Raw genomic sequence first — 19,411 nt, 5'->3', positions numbered from 1 at the left:
CGCCTGGTGAATCCCCCCCTGCCCCTGGCCTCCCCCCCACCCCGGCAGCCATTGGCTGGATCTGGGGCAGAGATAAGGAGGCCAGGTCAGTATGATAAAGCTGGAATTTGTATGAAATAAAATAGCAATCTCGGGTAATACAGGTACACAGCCGGGGCGGGCTGGGAGGAATGCGGAGTTCAGGCCGGCATTTAGGAAGCCCACCAGGCTGTTTGCACTGACAGGTACCTGCTAAGTGTTTCCTTCAAGCCGGGCGTTTGTGCAGAGATTAGGAGCTGGCAGGAGAGGGGCTTGTTGAACAACTTCGCCTCCACACAAAGCGGCGGTCGAGGCTGCCCTGCTGAGCTTCACGGTGGCTGAACAGAATTGGGCTTGATTTGTGGCACACGACCCACTGAATTAATAAAGAGCCTGGGCTTCACGGCTTTTGACTCTGACAATCCCGCTCAGGCGGTGTACAAGGAAGGAGATCCCTTTACTAGGTCCTGCCTCCCTCTTCATCCGGCCAGGGAGACTTGGGGGGCAAGGAGCAGCCCTGCGCCTCCCGCAGATTTGTTTTCTTGGTTATAAAGCGCCGTGGCTCGAGACTGCTGAGCAGGGAAGGGCTTTCTGCTCGTCCGCGGGCTCAGGCGCTTAATGTTTCACCTTTAGCGATGGGAGCAGGCACGCCCGGCCGGCGGGCGAGGGGGGCACTGCCAGCCCACTTCCTCGTGGCTGCCTGCCCTCCCAGACGGGCACCGCATTGCTGCACAGGGCAAACACGCGGCTCGTCCCATAAAATGTCTAAGTCATAGCACAATAGGCCCCGGAGTCCAAAGGGAACGAACTCATGTTATATGGAGCTACTATAAACGTGTGGCTCGGGTATGTTTTATGGCTCTGATACACACGTTGGACTTCCCTGTTGAGCAATCCCTGCACGTCCCTAAAAGCAGTGCGGGAGGAATAATGCAAGGGTGTTCCCCCCCCCCCCCCCCTTCTGGGAGCGGTGAAAAGAGCCTTTGTGGTGTGTTGTTTTACCTAGTGGTAACGTGTTGGGAGAGTTGTCCTGGAGAAGGCCAAACATCTCTACTCACACCCAGCAAAGAGGCAGCCACTTGGTGCACGTGGGCTTCTGCTTTCCTCCTTGATTGCAAGGGAAGCTTTTGACGGCCTCATTCGGGAGATCCCTAGGGGGGCAGCCCGTGTTGTGTCCAGCCCTACCTGGCCAGGCTCCCGGCTGGGGAGTGAGCCGGGTGCCCAGGCCCCAGGGAAGGAGGGGGGCAGACCTGGTGCAGGCGAGCCATGGGCATCTTCCGAAAGCTTTCTCACTGTCTGGGGGCTCCCCCTCTCCTCGTGCGTGCGGGAGCGCTCCTGGCCGAGCCCCGGCTCCCGGACTGTGCCTGGGCAGTGGCTGGGAGGGAGAGCAGGGAGGCTGGAGGGGAGGCAGAGGTTAAAGCAGCCGGGCTCTGCCGGTCAAGGAGTGTGGCACTCTGGATGAAGAATGTCACCTTCGGGCTCGGACCCTACACGCGATCTCACCTTGCTCCAGGCATTGCTGCCAGCCCGGTCCCTCCTCCGCTTCCTCGCCCCCCACTTGCCCCCTGTTTCCAAAGCCGGATGAATGCTCCCGGTCCAGGCTGCGGCCAGTGACCCGCCTGGGTGAGAAAAGGCTGCAAAGGCACGAGCCCCCTTCCAGCAGGCCGCGGGCACGTCCCCGGGGGAGCGCCAGCATCTCCCCGCGGATGATGGGGCCGGGCTGCCGCCGCCCAGGTGGACTCGGACTCCCCCACCCCGGCCCTACCCGCAGCCCCAGATGTGGAGGAGCTGGGGGGGGACCCCCCAGGCTGCAGCTCCGGGGCGTGGGCCCCTGCCCCTGGTCCCTGGGGCTCGGCGGGGGGGGTGCCACTGGCTCCGGGGGAGCAGGCTCGGGCCCGGGCAGGGGCGGGTGGGGGCTCCGGCCGGTGCTGAGCAGAAGCGGTGCAACGCTGCTCTCCCTTGTGTGCCTCCTCCTGCAGCGGTGCAAGGACAAGCTGAACGCCCTGGCGATCTCGGTGATGAACCAGTGGCCCGGGGTGAAGCTGCGGGTGACCGAGGGCTGGGACGAGGACGGCCACCACTCCGAGGAGTCGCTGCACTACGAGGGCCGCGCCGTGGACATCACCACGTCGGACCGGGACCGCAGCAAGTACGGCATGCTGGCCCGCCTGGCCGTGGAGGCGGGCTTCGACTGGGTCTACTACGAGTCCAAGGCCCACATCCACTGCTCCGTCAAAGCAGGTGAGCGGGGAGGGCAGGGGCCCTGCTGCCCTGGGAGCCCCCCCGGGGGACCTGCGCTGCCCCTGCGCTCCCCCCGGCTCCCACAGGCTCCGTAAGGCAGCCCCCCCCTTCCCGGGGATGTTTCCCCTGCACCACGGTCCACAACTGCCCCGGGCAGGCCAGCCCCCAAGCAGGGCTCTTGCTCCTGCCCCTGCTGCCATTGCCTGCCTGCGTGCAGCCTCTAGGAAAGCAATCCCTTTGCCTGTGCTTGCAACGCCACACGCTGTCTCAGGCCAGGAATAACTGCCTGGCAAGGCATCGCGAAGCTGGGAACTTCATTTCTCCCCCTCAGCTGCCACTTCCAGCAAAACGCGTCCCGGCGCAGGTCGGGGGAGCTGGTGCTGCCACCTCTAAGCGCTCGTGGCATGGCATCCAAGCGCTCTCCTAATAGCAGCTTTTAGGCAAGCAACGCTTTAGCGGTGTCAAGAAACACTTAGCTGCGAAAGAAAATAATGACTTTCTCTAAATATAGCTGTTGACTGAGAAGCCAGGCTTCCAAGGAGAGGCAAAACCTCCCTTGCCCGGCACGGGGCATTGTAGCGGGCGTCCCCGGGGTGGTGAAAAGCCAGGCTTGCCCCGAGCGGCGCCGGCTTGCACGGAGAACCGGGCGCTGCTTTTGGTCATTTGCTAGTTTTCCTTCACCAGGGCAGATCTGAGTAGTTGTAGTCAGATCCCGTGTCCGGGGCACAGCTGAAGGCTGGCTCGGCTCAAGGGGTCTGCCCGGGATGCACAATAACCTTCTCCCAAATGAACAGCACAACCCAGCTCCATGTATATTTCATAGGGGAGGCTCGTTGCGGGAGGACAAATCTACTCATTAGCATTCCCCGCACACTTGGAGTTTGGGGGCAATATTTAGTGCATGTCAGGCAGGGTCGTGTGACTGTACTACACGGGCTTCAAGAGAGCAGGCTTGAATTCCGGCAGCTCAGTCTGATTTCGACTTGTCAAAACCTCGTTTCATGACAGAGAATCGTATGAGAAGATTAAACCCTATAATTCCAGGCAGGAAGATTCTTTATCTAGATCTCTATTTGCAAAAAGTATGATCCCGGAGATTGGAATGCAAAGAAGAGTTCCCCCAAGGCCTGAATTATTGTCATCAGGACAGAGGAGAGAGGGACAGGGGTGGTAAAAGGGACATTGATAATGGGCTACAGCAAGTATTTAGAGCAAGCTCCTACATTTAAAATTCAAATACACATCTTGAGTGTCTTGGAAAAGTGGCTCTGCTGTGCAAATAGTGCTTGGAAGGTCCTGGGTTTTTGGAGAGTATGTGTGTGAATTGGCACATAGGGTTTCTGCACCTGAACAAATAGGGGGGGAAAGAAGCTGGGAAAAAAATGGAAGTGTCCTCTCTTCCAAGAGTGTCTGCATTTATTACATGAATCAGAATGACAATGCTGATCCTTTATTGGATTTTAATTAGAGAACCCAAACAAGCACTGCTCAAAGAAGCAGATTTTCACACCTCTGCCAATTCACTGGCATGTTTGTAGAGCTGCTACACTACTAGATCTATTCATCAAGCCGCTGAATATGCAAACAAAGCTCAAGCAAGAGCTTTACTAGGGGCTTGTACGAAGGTGTAGTTTGCTAGTAAAGGACTCTACATAAAGCACATAGCTTGTTTGTTGCCATGTTCTCCCTGAAGAGGCCTTGGAGATCTTGCTGTTTTATTTCTGCAGCAGAAGTGATAAAGTCGTTAGCAAATCAATAACATTCTAATTTTCTTCCTCTCCTTCCTGAGAAAGTCATTAGGAGACACTTCACGTATTTATTTAAATCATAATAGCTTAAGCACCAGTCACAGGGGCAAAAATCAAATCAAATCTCTACCTGTGGCCTTGCTACTTTTAGAAGAAAAATTGCTTAGACTATGCATTGGTATGCACAGTAACTGAGGGAAACCCAAGTGAAATCAAGGGCAGAGCAGGAATCAAAATACTTGTATCACAAGTAGTATCACAAGTACTTGCTACCAATACTCAGTATATTGTATCTCCCAGTGTACAGCAGTGTACAGCTGAGTGTTCAGGAACACCAGGAATCCCTAGGGGAAGTTCCATAACCTTTCTTATGCAGAAGGCCAAAATTGCCTGGGACATGTTATTGAAATATTTTTTGAGAGAGACTTCAAATCTGGTTATTGTTTTTGAAAAAAATGGTGTGAGTGCCTTTTGGAGAATTAAGAAGGTAGTGGCTGCAAAATCAACCAAGACTCCCATCATGGAGGATTATGGCAAAACAGTGACAGACTCCAGGGACACTGTGCATGAAGGGAAAGGATATTTTAAGACTGGGCAGGGGTTGAGGGAGCATACCCTCCTGGCAGACAGATTTCTGATCTAGTGGGGCACAAATACTCCTGCTCCTAATAAGGTGGCCTGGGACTTTGAGCTGTGGGGAACTGAAGAACAGTGTGATCCGAGGTGTGGGGTGCGGAGAACCTGGAATGTACCCAGAGCCTGCTCTAGGAAAGTGGATGATAGATGTCTAAAATAGTGAGAGAGATTATGGGCCAGTGTTGTAGATGCTGGATTCAGGTATGGAAGTTCTATGCCTGGCTCTGCCACTGACTTGCTATGAAACAATCAGTAGGTCACTTCACTTCTCTGTGCTTTGTTTCCCTTCCACTCCTTGGTTCTGTCTACACTAGCAAAGTGGGCCGCTTTCACTAAGGATTTGGCCACGCAGTGAATTTGACCAAAATAACTCCTACGGAATAAACTGTTCTACAATTGGTATTCCAGAAAATCGCGATGTCAGAAAATTCCAGAGTAAAAGTGACTTTGTTCAAGGAAAATTATTCTGCTTTCAGAGTGTCTAAATTATTCTGGAATAATATTATTATGGAATAAATCTGATTAAATAGGCTGTGGCCTACAAAAGCTGGTGCCTTTCTGAATGAGTTAGTCTATAAGGTGCCACTTCTCTCTATTCTGGAGTCAAGTAACTTCTATTGAAACATACAACCTCCACTTGGGAAGCCGTTTCAGAATAGATTATTATAGGTCTATAAACAATAAAATAATACGAGTGGGTGCATCTACACTTTAAATTAGCGTGAAGCAACAAACTCTGGCATAGATCATGCCACAGCATGTGCAGCCGGCCAGAGTGGCCCAGGCTGGCAGGGGACTCGACAGGGTCAGCCCGCCAGCCCAGGGCTGCTCTGACCCAGCTCAATGTGAGGCGGGCTAGGGCATGAGGGTGCTCTAGTGTGGGAGCTAATTAGTCAGCTCCACAGTAAATGTCTCATGTAGATGCACCCAGCGAGCTTTTTTGAAGTGGCGATTGTGGTTAGTTTCCTCATGCAGGCAAACCCTGCCTCCGTTTTGAAAACTGATCTAGTTAAATCCTTGCACCTCCACATTGGTACGCTAAAATGGGTTCAACCCTTGCTTGTATGGAGTTAGCTTAAGCTATCAATGAAGTAAAACTATATGAAGGGTTTGCATTACTTATGGCAGATCAGGATTTTTTGATAATCAATGTAGCAAGAGAGGAGCACTTTTCTAGACAAGGCTTTCTTATATGTGGCTTGTCTGCTTAGACTGCAAACTCTCTGAACCAGGATCGATTGTATGATGAGACTGTACAACGCCTAGCACAATGGCACTGTAGCCCGTAGGTATGACCACCAAGCTTGGAAGGGGATAAGGAGACAGGATGGGTGCACTGCATAGGCTGCTTAGCGCCATAATCCGGGCTGGCAGGGTCCAGCACAAAGGCCAGGGCTCTGAGGGTGTGTGCAGGAACCCATGCTGGATGCCTTCAGGACAGAAGCCACAAGGTCTGAGGGTGAGAGTGGAACAAAGAAAGCCTCTCTCTTCAGAAAAGTTGAAGGTTGATGAGGGCTGCTAGACACAGAGAGCCCCCAAGCTGGGGTGCCTGGGTCTCTACTGTGTGCTGGGATTTCGAGAGCCCCTCACTGTGAGGGAGAGGGGGGTGTTTGGCAATGCAAAGACACCTCAGGGGGGTGTGTGTGTGTGTGTGTGTGTGTGTGTGTGGGGGGGGGGGCGAATGCAGAGCTTGAGCTGTGTGTGAGGGAGTGTATGTGTGTGTGTGAGGGAGGGAGTGGAGAGCCCTGGTTGCTGTGTGTGTGTGATTGTGTGTGAAGGAGGGAGGAAGGGAGCATGAGTGTGTGTGTGTGTGTGTGTGTGTGAGTGCTGCGGTGTGCTCTGAACGCCCCAGTCCCTGGCTGTGTGTCCCGTGGCTGTGAGGAGGGCAGTGGCAGGCAGTCCCTGCTCTGCCTTGTGTTTAACCCTGCCGGGCCTGGCTCTAACGCTGCACCTCTCTCTCTCTCTCTCTCTTCCTTCCCCCTCCGCCCGCCATGCAGAGAACTCGGTGGCTGCCAAGTCCGGCGGCTGCTTCCCAGGCTCAGCCACGGTGAGGCTGGAGCAAGGCGGCACAAAGCTGGTGCAGGAGCTGAGCCCGGGTGACCGCGTGCTGGCTGCGGACGCACAGGGCCGCCTACTCTACAGTGATTTCTTGGCCTTCCTGGACCACGAACAGGGCGCCCGCAAGCTCTTCTACGTGGTCGAGACACGGCAGCCGCGAGCCCGCCTGCTGCTTACCGCTGCCCACCTGCTCTTTGTGGCGCTGCCACCTCACAACCGCTCTGAGCCTGGGCCGGGGCCAGGGCAGGGGCCAGGGCCAGGGCCCCGCAGCCAGGCACTGTTTGCCAGCCGTGTGCGGCCAGGCCAGCGGGTCTACGTGTTGGGCGAGGGTGGGCAGCGCCTGGTGCCGGCGGCGGTGCACAGCGTGTCACTGCGGGAGGAGGCATCGGGTGCCTACGCACCACTGACAGCGCAGGGCACCATCCTAGTGGACCGTGTGCTGGCCTCATGCTACGCTGTCATCGAGGAGCATGGCTGGGCACACTGGGCCTTCGCACCGCTGCGCCTGGCCCACGCCCTCCTGGCTGCCCTCTGCCCCAGCTGTGGTCTGCCCGATGAGGCGGCAGTGCCCCCTCCTGGCATCCACTGGTACTCGCGCCTCCTCTACCGCCTGGGCAGCTGGGTACTGGATAGCGACGCACTGCACCCACTAGGCATGGCCGGGCCAGCGAGCTGAGAGCCACGCCGCCCCACACCAGGAGACGCGGCTGCTCACGTGCACAAGCCAGCGCGGATCCAGACTGATTCCGAAGTCACGTCCCCTCCTACTCCTCCCCCTGCAGTAGGACAGCCCAAAGTAGACTTGAATGGAGAGAGCCGAGCCCCCAGGGACTTCTGTCCCACCTAGTTTATAAATATATATATTTTTATTTGAGGGGGGAGGATTATTTTTTTGGGGGGAGGGGTTGTTTTGTTTTCTCCTCTCCTGGATATTTATTTGGTCGGTATTTCGCCTCAATGGCCTGAACGGGACCTTCAAGAGCCTTAACGCCTTTCTCTGATAATTTATTATCATGTGAACTGTACTCACAGGGATCACAAAAGAAAAGACACAGATTATTTTGGGAGGCCGAGCAAAACCGCGCAGAGTCTATTTTTCTACCTGTCACGCGAGTCCTGACTTTCCCAACTAGCAAAAATACTCTACCCATCCCCATCCCGCCGTTGCAGCAGCTCCTTGGTTTCAGCCAGTCTTAACAACCAACCAACTCACCAACCCACGCACCCACCGACTGACCGACAAAAAAAAAATAAAGAGACAAGCTCCGTGGGGGTCCAGAAATTATATTTTTATACGCAGAATTGTAAATTAGATTTTTTTTGAGAGATCAAGACTTAACTGAATCACATTTCGTTTTTTGAAATAGTGTAAAATATGAGAATATATTATTTTAATTTAAATAGTTTCAAAGGTAACGTCATTTCCTGTATTGTTTTCCATGTCTCTCTTAAGTATTTTGCTTTGTAAAAAAAAAAAACAAAAAAACCCAACAACAAAAAAATACCCCAACCACAACACTGGGCCACGTTCTTGGAAGTCAAGACTGTTACGCAAGCTTTTTATTTGCAAAACTGTAAGAAACCTTGTTATTTTTAATGTCAGAAAAGTTTATTAGAAAATAATATTTTTTAAAAAGCGCACATGGCAGCAATTCTGTGATGCTGGAGATGGTAGTTTGTACAGAAGGGGGGAAAGGATGTTTTGCATTAATAAATTGAGAAATAACTGCTGTAAATTTACTAAAATGTATTTTTGAATATTTTGTAATAGTTTTAATAGTTTTATAGAAATAAAATGTGCCATGCACAGTCTGGTTAGTATATAATAACTAAGAGTTCCTGGTGCATCCCATTTTTTTTTTCTTTTGGCCTATTTGTTTAGGAAACATGATATCTAAAGGAGTACCCATTAATAATGTGTTGCTTATATGTTTAATTCTGATAAAGTTAAGTAAATAATGGAAAGTACATCACATCAGCTCCTGGAAAACTTCAAATTTGTTGTACAAACAGTAGAACCTCACTTATTTGCACTAACAACCAGAAGATGTTTCTTGGGTTGCTAGAGACTGGACTTCATCTTGCCATCCTTAATCAGGCAAAACTCCAGCACTCCAGATTCTTTGTTCACTAAAGACCTCAGAAACCAGTGGATGTCTTTTCACTGACTTTCCTGAAGTCTAGCCTGGGCCCTTAAAGCAAGCTGATCTGCAGGTGGCCACTGTGCTTGTGCAGAGTCTCAGTGCCTTGAATGATTAGCTTGCAGAACTGGGGCCAAACACTGATGTGAAAATCTGGTAAAACTATACTGACTTTAGTGAATGACCTTGAATTCATCCTGTTATACCCAGAAGAAGAATCTGGCTACTAGATTTTTGTGACGCACTTGCCTGAGTAAAGATGACAGGATTGGGGCCTTTTATAATTGGCAGGTAAGAGAACAAAACAGAGTTCAAAAAGAGTACAGCATATCAAAAAGTGCACTGTTCCTTTATTCCTCCATGTACATGTAACCTGGTAATGGTAATTCCTAAGATACTAGTCAATCAATGTACTGGCATGTATTTTATAACAGTAGCAATGCAGCCCCAGTGATACGGCCTTGCAGCTGTACTCCGCTCTGAAATCTTTGCTGAGGCGAGGGGTGTGACCAGGCGGTGTGCGATGAGGACGGTCACGTTTGCTGATTAGCAAGGTGCCAGTTAGCGAGGTTCTGCTGTGTTTTGTGAAATTTTCCTTAAACCTCAAATGACATTTTTCTTCTTTTAAAATTATGCAAAACCATGTGTGGACATGCGTGTGAGACAGGACCACAATCGAAGGAGGAGTTTCCTTAAATGCTTTTTCACTTTTTCTTCTGTTCGCATTACTCTACCATTTAGGCTGCTTACCCTTAAGTTCCCGTTTTGCTGCAGAAGTTTAGCGAAGTCCGCCGTGAAGTTGGAAAAGAGCTGTGTTGCACTTAGCCGGCTCTCTGAGGCGTTTGGAGGTCTAGGCTTTTGTAGAGTTAGTCTTAAGAGGGGGAGGATGTCTCTGGAGCAGCAATAGGTTGTCATGGCCAAACGCCAATCTGCCTACATCCATGTAAATGACTGACAATTGGATGTGCTTTCTGTTCTCTGGCAGTCTCAAGTCTTGGCATCTTTTCCTTCAGAAGTGTCTGGGAGTGAGCTCTGCAGTGTCTTGGAGTTGTGAACCGTGTCAGAGTATAGTCATGTCTTTGTGGAGGAGGTTAAGTATTCTGCCCTCTTCGTGGCATTGCTTTAAGGCCCAACCCAACTTCCACTAAGGTAACCGGGCACGTGTACACGTGCCCCTCCCCACGGCACAGTTGCAACTGAACTGTCATTTAGTGCTTGCTTGAGGAAGTACTAAATGACAGCACAGTAGTAGCCGTTACTGCGCCGTCCTGGCGGCGGACGGTTGTTTTTAGCAGCTACGTCACCATAGTGATACGCTATAGCAAGGTAGCTTGTCGCTACAGAGACGTCGCAGCGGCGTTATGGTTTGTGCCCGCCAATGCTGTGCCGCCATAGCAATGAGCTACATTGCCATAGCGCATTGCTACGGCGACGTAGCATCACGTGGAGACGCGCCCACTAAATCTTTTTACTGATCCTGAAAGGAGTTGGAACAGGCCCCTGGGCAACTCTGTGGGCTCAACCGATGACTACCTCTGGTGCTGTAAACTGTTTGCCCCCAAAACGTGGTAGTGTCTAGGTACCCTCAGCTCAAATCATGGCAGTGTCTGGGGCTGTAAATGGTGTCCCCTCTTTGGCATGGTCTGACACTCTAATCAGTCTCTGTTCAAAATATACCAGTATTTGGATTGTATTTGTGGAGTGTCTGGATTCATAATGATCGGACTGCGGCAGTAGCTGAGGCTTTAATTACTTGCAGCTCTCTGGCAGCACATGGAGTTCTGCCCACATTGTTTGATGGGCTAGGGTCGTAAACTGCTGCCACCCCAGCGCGGGGTATTGCTTGGGATTGTGAACTGCCCGTCCCGACAAAGCGATGGCCTTTAGGTCTGTAAAGTAATTCTGTCAGATTGTGCTGTGTCCATGTCATTAGGGTCGTAAACTCTCTGCCATTAGTATGTGCTGATACATCTGGGCTTATAACTTCCTTGCGCTCAGAATATAGATATTTCTGGATATGTAAAATATGATCTAAAAAAAAAAAAGTCTCTGAATTTTTAAGAGTTTTGTCCTTAATGTGGCAGTGTCTGGGTATCTAAGCTCTCTTACCAATATCTCTGAATAAAAACTGGTATTTTGTAAGGCCTCTACTGCTGGAACATGACAGTATTGAAGGCTTATTTAGAGATCACACAATTGCAGTGTTTAGGGATGCAGGCTATTGAACTCAAAGCATGGTTGTATTTGGGACTGCAATATAAATCATGAATGTTAGACATAAATGAAGACCTAGTAGATCATAGCCCATCCCTCGAAAAAGGCAGGACATAGTCCCTAGATGGAGGCCATATCAGATGCTGATGCATTTGTTCTTAGCCAGAAGACCAATCTCAGATCATTTAAGTGTGAGAGCAGTTAAGATGCTGTGTTTTATTAGGATCAACCATTTTAGTCAAGTAAAGAAATGCTGTGCTGTGTTTTCATTGCACATATTTCTAATGACTACGTGCTCCCCTCTCAACATATATTTATTACATCTCTTAATGATGCCTTCAGAGCTTTACAGATTGAGCACCCCTCCGTCATACTTATTAGAAGTGCTTTGTTAGGCGGATCAATAGAATCTATAAAGCTCTCATATGAAGGATCTACTGTCTTAACATTGTGCAAAAAGTTTAGGAAATGTCACGATCCATTTTCAGGGTCTGAGTATGGCAATAGTTTGTATAAAATGTACACATAGTGGTGGCTACAGAATAGTTTATGACTAAATACATATCTATTACTGTTAAAATAATGTATAAGAATGTACTTGAAGCTATTATTCTTGTGCTCTGTTGTTTGAATAATTAAAGAAATTACAGAGACTTCCTGAAATGTCTGTTATGTGACAGCATTCCTATCACATACTCTCAGCTATTTGGGTTCTTTTTTTTCCCTGTGACATTTAAAACAGAATTTGGAGAGCTCACAGTCTACAGTTCTCTCCCTTAAGTGCATAGCTATTATGCAGCTGTGTGATTTTGCACTGGAAGTGCAAAGGCACTGAGGCCTCACTTCAAACAAGAAAGGAATTCTAGGTGTGCCATTTAGTGCAACAATGGGAACCCTCTTTTCTCCCAGTGCAATAACCATGTAGACCGCATAATACGTGCATGTGAAATACTGTATGGATGTGCAAAGAAAACCAGTTTATTAAGTGTTTTGGCAAGAAAGAGAAGATGAGAATGTTAGTGCATGAAATACTGCATGTGCCTTCTGGTATGCCCCGAGCCTCAGAATGAGAAGTCCTTTCAAGGGATTTTTTTCCCTGTTTTTATTCATCTGATCTGATAACCCTCAGAGCAGCCAAACCTAAATCCACGTGCACCACAAACATTAACGAAAGCCAATGAAGGTTTCCATGTCCAATGCATACTAGTTTAATTGGCCAAGCCAGACACCAGAGTATAGCGAGTATTTATTCTCTTGATGGCAATTCAGTACCAGTTGCAAAAGCTCTGTATCTCTCCCGTTAGCTACAGAAGTCTGTATTTCTCTGTGATATATATAAATACTATTTACATTTCAGCACTCTGTATATTCTAGTAGGTCATAAATATGTTGGCATCAGTCTGAACATTTGACTTCATACTAAAGTTAAACAAGAGAGTTGAATTAACTGAGTTTGGTGATAATTGGATAGCAATTTTGCAGCTTCAGCATGAAACACGTTTCAATTATGATGGAAAGAAAATACAAATGAACATTTTATTTTACTCATTACTGCAAGCCATAGGGGATCGGTAGATGTTCTTAAGCTGTGGAAATTTTCTCATTAGCTTGCCTTAACCTAGTGCAAATTTAGCAAAAGAAAAACAATTTGAAAAAGTCCGTAGGTTCTGATCCTGCATGATTAAAACTGGAGTTTTACCAGATTTTGCTAGCTTCAGTATCACCGCTAAGACCCAAATATTTAAATATTTATGCCTTTCATTTTTGGTGGCTGAATATTTGGATGTTCAAATTTAAGGTCCTTCAAAATCAAGTTCTGTGTGTCTATAGCATTCAGAGGGATGATCAAATTGTGTCCAAAGCTAAAGTGATATTTGAAAAATTGTGCTATCTACTCCTGTACATTGTAAAATCAGTGACAAAACTTCCTCCTGACCAACTGAAACTGAATCAAGTGAGCAAATATTTTTACAGCAGCCTTGAATCAAGTCCAGGCACAGGATCTTTAAGTAACTTAAATTATTTTAAAAATTTAAGTGTAAGCAAACAAACTCTTTCATGCCAATTAGCGTGCAATTCAGAAAGAAAATTAGAAGATCAAGGAAACTTATTTTCAGAGAAAAGAGAAACATTTACTTTGATGTATTATGGCGTCCTGAATGTGAAAAAAATGTTACGAGTCACCCAGTGTGTTGTAAACAAACCAAGGAGACTAGATAGTAGAGACCATTGGCTATTTTTCTCTGGAATAACACTTGAGGGCAAATCCAATTCATCTGCCATGGGTACAGAGAGTTTCTGTGCAACAAAATGGTAAGTTTCTGCTGTTCAAGTGTTGGAGGACTATGAGTATTGCTGAACCTCACAGGAAGGAAGCACCCCAAATGTAGGTCAGAGAGCCCTGCATTGCTTTTTTCCTTCTACTTCTTGCCAGATGGAGTGGAGAATAGCAACTCTCTCAAACAACATGCTTGGCTACTTGGGGTCTGGATTTGTCTTTACAATGCATCTTGCTGCCTGTTGAAATAGGCTGGAAGTTACTGTAACTGGATAAACTTTCTGTCCTGCCATAAAATAAAATTAATCATAACAAAGTATGGGAATGACGCCCTCTCTCCCTCTGTTTTTTATTTATCTCTTTATAACTCCTGTTGCTGGTATGCTGTCAGGAGGGTCTTTGTTTATGATCCCATTAAAAGACTTCAAGGTATTTGTTTCAAAGGACAGGTGTTATCTCCAATATTCTGGTTAAATATCAGCCTCCATTTTACATGCTATCTAATCCTCCTTTCACACTAGTTTATGTCTTTTTTCATTCAAAAATATTGTTAATGTAATATTAGGGTTAAGAAAATAGGTGCTCCAAAGTCAGGACATACAAACATCCTAAAATCAAGGTTGAATGGCATAAAATTAGAGCTCGTGGAATTGTTTGCCATAAATAATATTCGTTCCACATTTAGCCCTTTTACCTGTTAGCAAATCATTCAGGAACCCATTTGGTTTTCTATGAATGCATTACTTGTAACTATTTGCCAAATAGCTAATGCAAACAAATTTCAGTCTATGGGTCACTCATGAACCTTTCTGTTTGAAATGCCATTACTTCCCGTGTGTGATTGGTCAATTCAAGCAAGTAGTATTCTTTCTACTCCCTGATTGGATGATGACCATCATGAGAAGGCCATCATGGCTTAAAAAACTGTAACATAACAAACAAGTCAACTCGAGCACAAACACTGGTATGAATAATCATTTGTACTAACATTGGTGAAGCCTTCAGCGTTCATAGATGTCTTCAGAAATTCCAACTGCCACACAAATATTTGCAAATAATGAACCCACAAATAGCTAACCAAATTTGTCGCTTTTATTGAGGAAAATATCTGTGAATCACTGTGTGTTATAGGCCTAGTTCAACAACTGTCAATGCCAACAGAACCCTTTCCACTGATTTCAAATGGACAATGTAGTTTGCTCTAAATATTGCCCTCATAACATATGCTTAAATAATACAATCTAAAACACAAAAAGGAATTTCTTATGGCAGGTAACAGAGAGTTAGCTTCAGTACTCATTAGCATGTGTACAATCCCCATTGACGTCAGCAGGGTTACATATAGGCAAATGAGGTCAGAATTTGATGTCCCACTTTATGAGCCATGTGATATTAAACTCAATTAAATTTGTCTCTGAGGGCCCTGTTTCTCACTTACGCCACTGGGAACTTTACTGTTACCTTCTATGTAATAGGAAACTACCTGTTAAAAACGAAATCTTAACTTTGCCTGAAAACGCCACTGCACGAGTGGTATTTTCAAAAGACCCCAAATGCACTTACCAGTGCTGAAAATGTCACTCTTTATAGATGCTAGTAAACCTTGTACATACTGCTGCATTCAAAAATAAAACAAGTTCATCTGAAACATATTTACAACTTTGTACAACATTCATTTTCAACAACAGAAGCTTCACAAGCCAACAGAGCTTGTCAATGATTTGATCCAGAATGGTTTGCAAATGGATATTGGAAACCTTGGCTGGAATTTTTTTAGAAAGAGGTAGTTAGAGTCTGAAGCCAGGCAGAAGGCAGGGGAGACTTTTTAAAGCATTTTTTAACCATTCAAGGGGATTTAGACACATCTTCCATTTGGACAGTCAAATTCCCCAGCATCCTTCTTAACCCTTATTTATAAAATGAAACCATAAAAAAAACATAAGGAAGCCAGTTGAAGGAGACGGATATGAAATTATTCAGAGTGGTGGGTACTGCATAAGAAGAAGAGCCTTGTGTTCAAGGGACTAAATTGTGACTGAGGTTTAGCTTGTGCCTCTTCCACAGATTTCAGATGTTACCCTGAACAAGGAACTTGTTCTTCCTACGCATTTATTAATAGCTCTCAGGATATTTTAAGGATAAATTCACTACTGTTTGTAAGGTGATTGGGCAGCCCTGTGGTCAGGCCAAATGAGTATATAGATGCTCAGAGTCATTCAGATATCACACACTAATCTTTTCTCACATAAACATATTCTTTTGCAAGTATGCAGTGAAATCTAAAGAAAAAATAGAGCCACCGTATAAAGTGTAAATTTATAACTATGCTTATTTTAAAGTCATATTGCACATATTTTTGTTTGTAAATTAGTTTTAGACACTATTCTCTTTTACGTGTGCTGAACCTCCTTTGAACATGTCTCCTGTAACATTTTAATGCTTTTCTGGATGCTCTTGAAGAAGAGGAAAACTGCATTTTAAAGTACCATATTTTCTTACATACAACACACCTTTCCCCCCCTAAAATCATCTCCCTAAAATTGGGAGGCGTGTCTGAAGCAGGGTAACTGATTTTCTGCCCAAACATACCGTGTTGATTCCTGCTCTACGGTGCAGCAACTGTTGCATTACTATTCAGGCAGCTGATTTAGTCAATTGACTTAATAGTCCATTGTTCTTAACTGTAGAGGTGTTAACGAGTGTCTCTCCTGTTTATTCTCCATGTCCCACTAATCAAGCTAACCTTTCTTAGGGAAAATTTGCTGTCTACTCGCTGCTTTTTGCCTCCTCCTCCTACTTCACAGCCTTGGAGACTCTAGAAATTTCCAAAAACCATAAATCTACCCATGGGGCCCTGTAATTGTTACAAGATATCTTCTCCTTCATTAGTCACACATCTATTAGCCAACTTGGACCCTAAGGGTGTATCCAGAGATGTGAGGACATTTGGTTCCCTGAGAAAAATTGGTGGTGGCACTCCTTGTGCCACCACTAATTGTCCTCAGGGAATGCCTGTGCCACGTGCACTCTGGCACGCAGCAAGTCACTCCGCAGAGCGTGGCTCCAGCCGGTCAGGCTCCGGCTTTGGGCGGTGCATGCTGCCACCGTGTGCACCACTCCACTTTTTTTCCCACAGGTTTTTTCGACCCCTGGGTATCCAGGGGTCGAAAAAACCCTCCATGCTGCTCCTTTGCAGTGCGGAGAACAACACAACGTGTTCAGGTGTCACATACCACATGGCTGCGCTCGTCTGGACACAGCCTACAAGGCAGCATCACTCATCAGCAACACAGGTGGGAACATGCCATGTTGCTCTTCTGCTTTCTATGCTAGCTTTCTATAAGGTACTGCGTCATATTCAAGGCCTTGGTGCTTTTTTTCAAGGTTTCCAGAAGTCCAGGCCCCAGTATACATATAAAAGAAAATCATTTAGCATTCCAAGAGGAAGCCACAGGTTGACAGTTTTGCCCTATGGATGGAAAGTAACTGTCACCGAAGGGCCCAACCTCATCTGTACAGGAGATAAAGCTTTCTCATGGGCTATCCACAGCTGTGGAACAAACTCCCAGAGGATTTCATAATCACCACAAGCCTTACCACCTGTCAGGCCAACCACAAGGCACACTTGTTCAGCCTTGCCTTCATTATTATAAACACAGTGCACAGTGTGCCTGTAAGAGAGTTAATTAAAAAAGCCCCATGCAATCTTCCCCAGAGGGAGAAAATGGGAAAAAGAACCACCCGTGAGAGATTCTAGTCACTTTAATACACTTCTGAAAGTCGCTTGGATACTAGGGTGAGGATGGCTGTGTAAGAACCGGATTGAGTGGTACAAGCACAAATATAGAGATGTCTCAGAAAAGATATCCTGTTTTGATTCTCATGTTGTAAATGGAAAGAAGAGGCAGCACCCAGAAGAGCATCAGTCTTGCTATGGAAAAACCATCCTTTATGTGTCCAGGTAGGAGAGGCACTACAGGGTTGCCACTTACACCCAAGCAATGCTTGCTTCCTGCTTCCAAGACAGATAGCATTTCTTTTGCCTCCAATCAGGGCCTGGGGAATCCACTCTTCAAGGGATTAGACTCGAGAGAAAAATGACCAAGAGAGGCCACATGGCAGCCAGACATTTTCATGACAAGACTCAAGCAGTGGTTGTAAAGGACACAGTATTGACATGCACACCAGCTAAATAATTAATGGTTCAGGTTCAGTGACTCAGTTTAATATGCAAGTCTTCAATAACAGAACAAGAACAGGCTTGCATATTCTCTTGCTTTCTGCCCCTTATGAGCAGGCAGGACTGAACTTACTCAGTGGAATATCTTGAAAGCATTGTTTGGTTTTTACTTGGTGGCATGTGTCCGGGAGGGAAAACACATTCACAAAGCTGAGTTCCCAAGGCTGCAATGTCTGGGATCATTTTTATCTCTTGGGGGAGCGAGTTCCAGAGAACCAAAGTCTGGGTCACTGTCTGAAGGCAGATGTCCCTGATAGTGGGTGTGGGATGGTAGAAATGAGGTAACTTATTCAAAGTGCTCTCTTCTCTGGGATAATTTCATCTCTGCTTCATCCTATTTTAGCTTTAGCCAGCTGTTCTTCATCCAGGTGCTGATCTCAGTGAGGAACTGAGAAAGCTGGGAAATGGTGCTGGTTGAAAGAGAGAGGGTACACAATGAGCTGCCTCTCGACCCTTCAATCCATTTTTCTCATCGGCTCTCCCAATGGCTTCATCTAGATGCTGAAAAAGATCGGGGGTTGGAGGAAAAACTAAGCTTGTGGGACTCTGAAGGAGCGGAGAAGAAACAGTCATGTGAAATCACAGTCTGGATTCAGCCCAAGAGAAAGGGCCTGAGACTCTTCAGGGTATTTCCATTCCCCGGTACATCTTTTTGAAGATTGGACAGAAATACTAAGGAATATGCTCTATGAAATATTGCAGGGAGGTCCAGTAAGATAAGTATAGATATATTTGCCTTGTGAACAGGCAGGATGCAAAAGGTGCCATCTCAGTTTCATGGCCTCACCTAACGCCTGGCCAGCAGAGATTCAGGATACCCAATAGGTAGCATTGGAGACCCAACAGTAGCACTGGAGACTTAGGTAGCACTTGATGGTACTCTGCTCTTTCCAGGCCAGGTCACTGAACAGGCTCAGAGTTTTTCTTTAAGGCTGCTAAAGAAAAGTAGGATTTCATTCCAAATAATCATACATTTTTGACATTTGCAAAGGGACTCAACCTGGGGCTCCCTTGTATTCATTTCTCCCATACTCATGCAGAAATGCAGAATTTTTTCAAATGATTGTAATACATTTGGCCTATTTTAAAAGTAAATATTTTCATACCAACCATCAGCTGAGACTCAAAGGAAGATCAATGGCATATGTAGGCAGATGTGCCTGTGACCGCCCATACACATCTCTACATACTATTCTGTTTTTGTGTCTGTGTTGGGTATACCAAAGTGGGAAGAAGAAATGTTTTTTTTCTTGCTTTTTTCTTGCATCACTATAATTTTCTTCCTAATAATTGTAGTTTTGATATGATTGCACTATTTAATGAGTTAAATATCTTCATGTGAGAAATATCAAATTCAATGGAAGTGCTTTCACATTTAAAAGAAATACAAAGCCATTTTCTCTGCTGCAGTATATGAGCAAAGTTCCATTAACTTCAGTGGAGTTTCACCCATTTATTCCACAGAATTTGCCTATATATAAATAGGCATTATACCCATGGCAAAAAAGTTTAGCTTGGAATATAGCCCCTAAAAAGGAAAGAAAAGAAAAAAGCAACTTGAGGAGTCTCTTCTCTAAGTGGAATCAAAGTGACCTCTAGTGGTTCACTGTTAATTATGCAGTTGAACATTGTAAAGCACAATACACACTATTTGTGTAATGGTGTGACTGTCTGACACTGTCAGTACTTATAAAAGTAATTGATAATCACTTAAAGCCAAATTATAGTAATTAGGAAGATCATGAAAAAGTTCAAGTTTAAAATAACTTTCACATACCAGTAACGTACTATTATATTGCACAAAGCTTATAAGGTTAAAAGGCCTTATGAGAAAATT

General features: G+C 46.2%; 1 protein-coding gene across 1 annotated transcript in view; it reads left to right on the top strand.

The window, feature by feature from the left end:
- SHH (sonic hedgehog) overlaps positions 1–8,179 on the top strand; it is a 10,851-nt gene extending 2,672 nt beyond the window's left edge. Inside the window, exons 2-3 of the mRNA XM_006018542.3 lie at positions 1,998–2,259; positions 6,641–8,179. Of these exons, the coding sequence (XP_006018604.1) occupies positions 1,998–2,259; positions 6,641–7,377 (999 nt within the window). The 3' untranslated portion in view covers positions 7,378–8,179. The remainder of the gene's footprint in view (positions 1–1,997; positions 2,260–6,640) is intronic.
- Positions 8,180–19,411: the final 11,232 nt, after the last annotated feature.

This window comes from Alligator sinensis, unplaced genomic scaffold, assembly GCF_000455745.1.
Source record: "Alligator sinensis unplaced genomic scaffold, ASM45574v1 scaffold601_1, whole genome shotgun sequence".
In the NCBI taxonomy this organism is placed as follows: Eukaryota; Metazoa; Chordata; order Crocodylia; family Alligatoridae; genus Alligator; species Alligator sinensis.
Note: the sequence above shows the minus strand (reverse complement) of the source record. Positions and strands in the feature narration are given on the sequence as shown.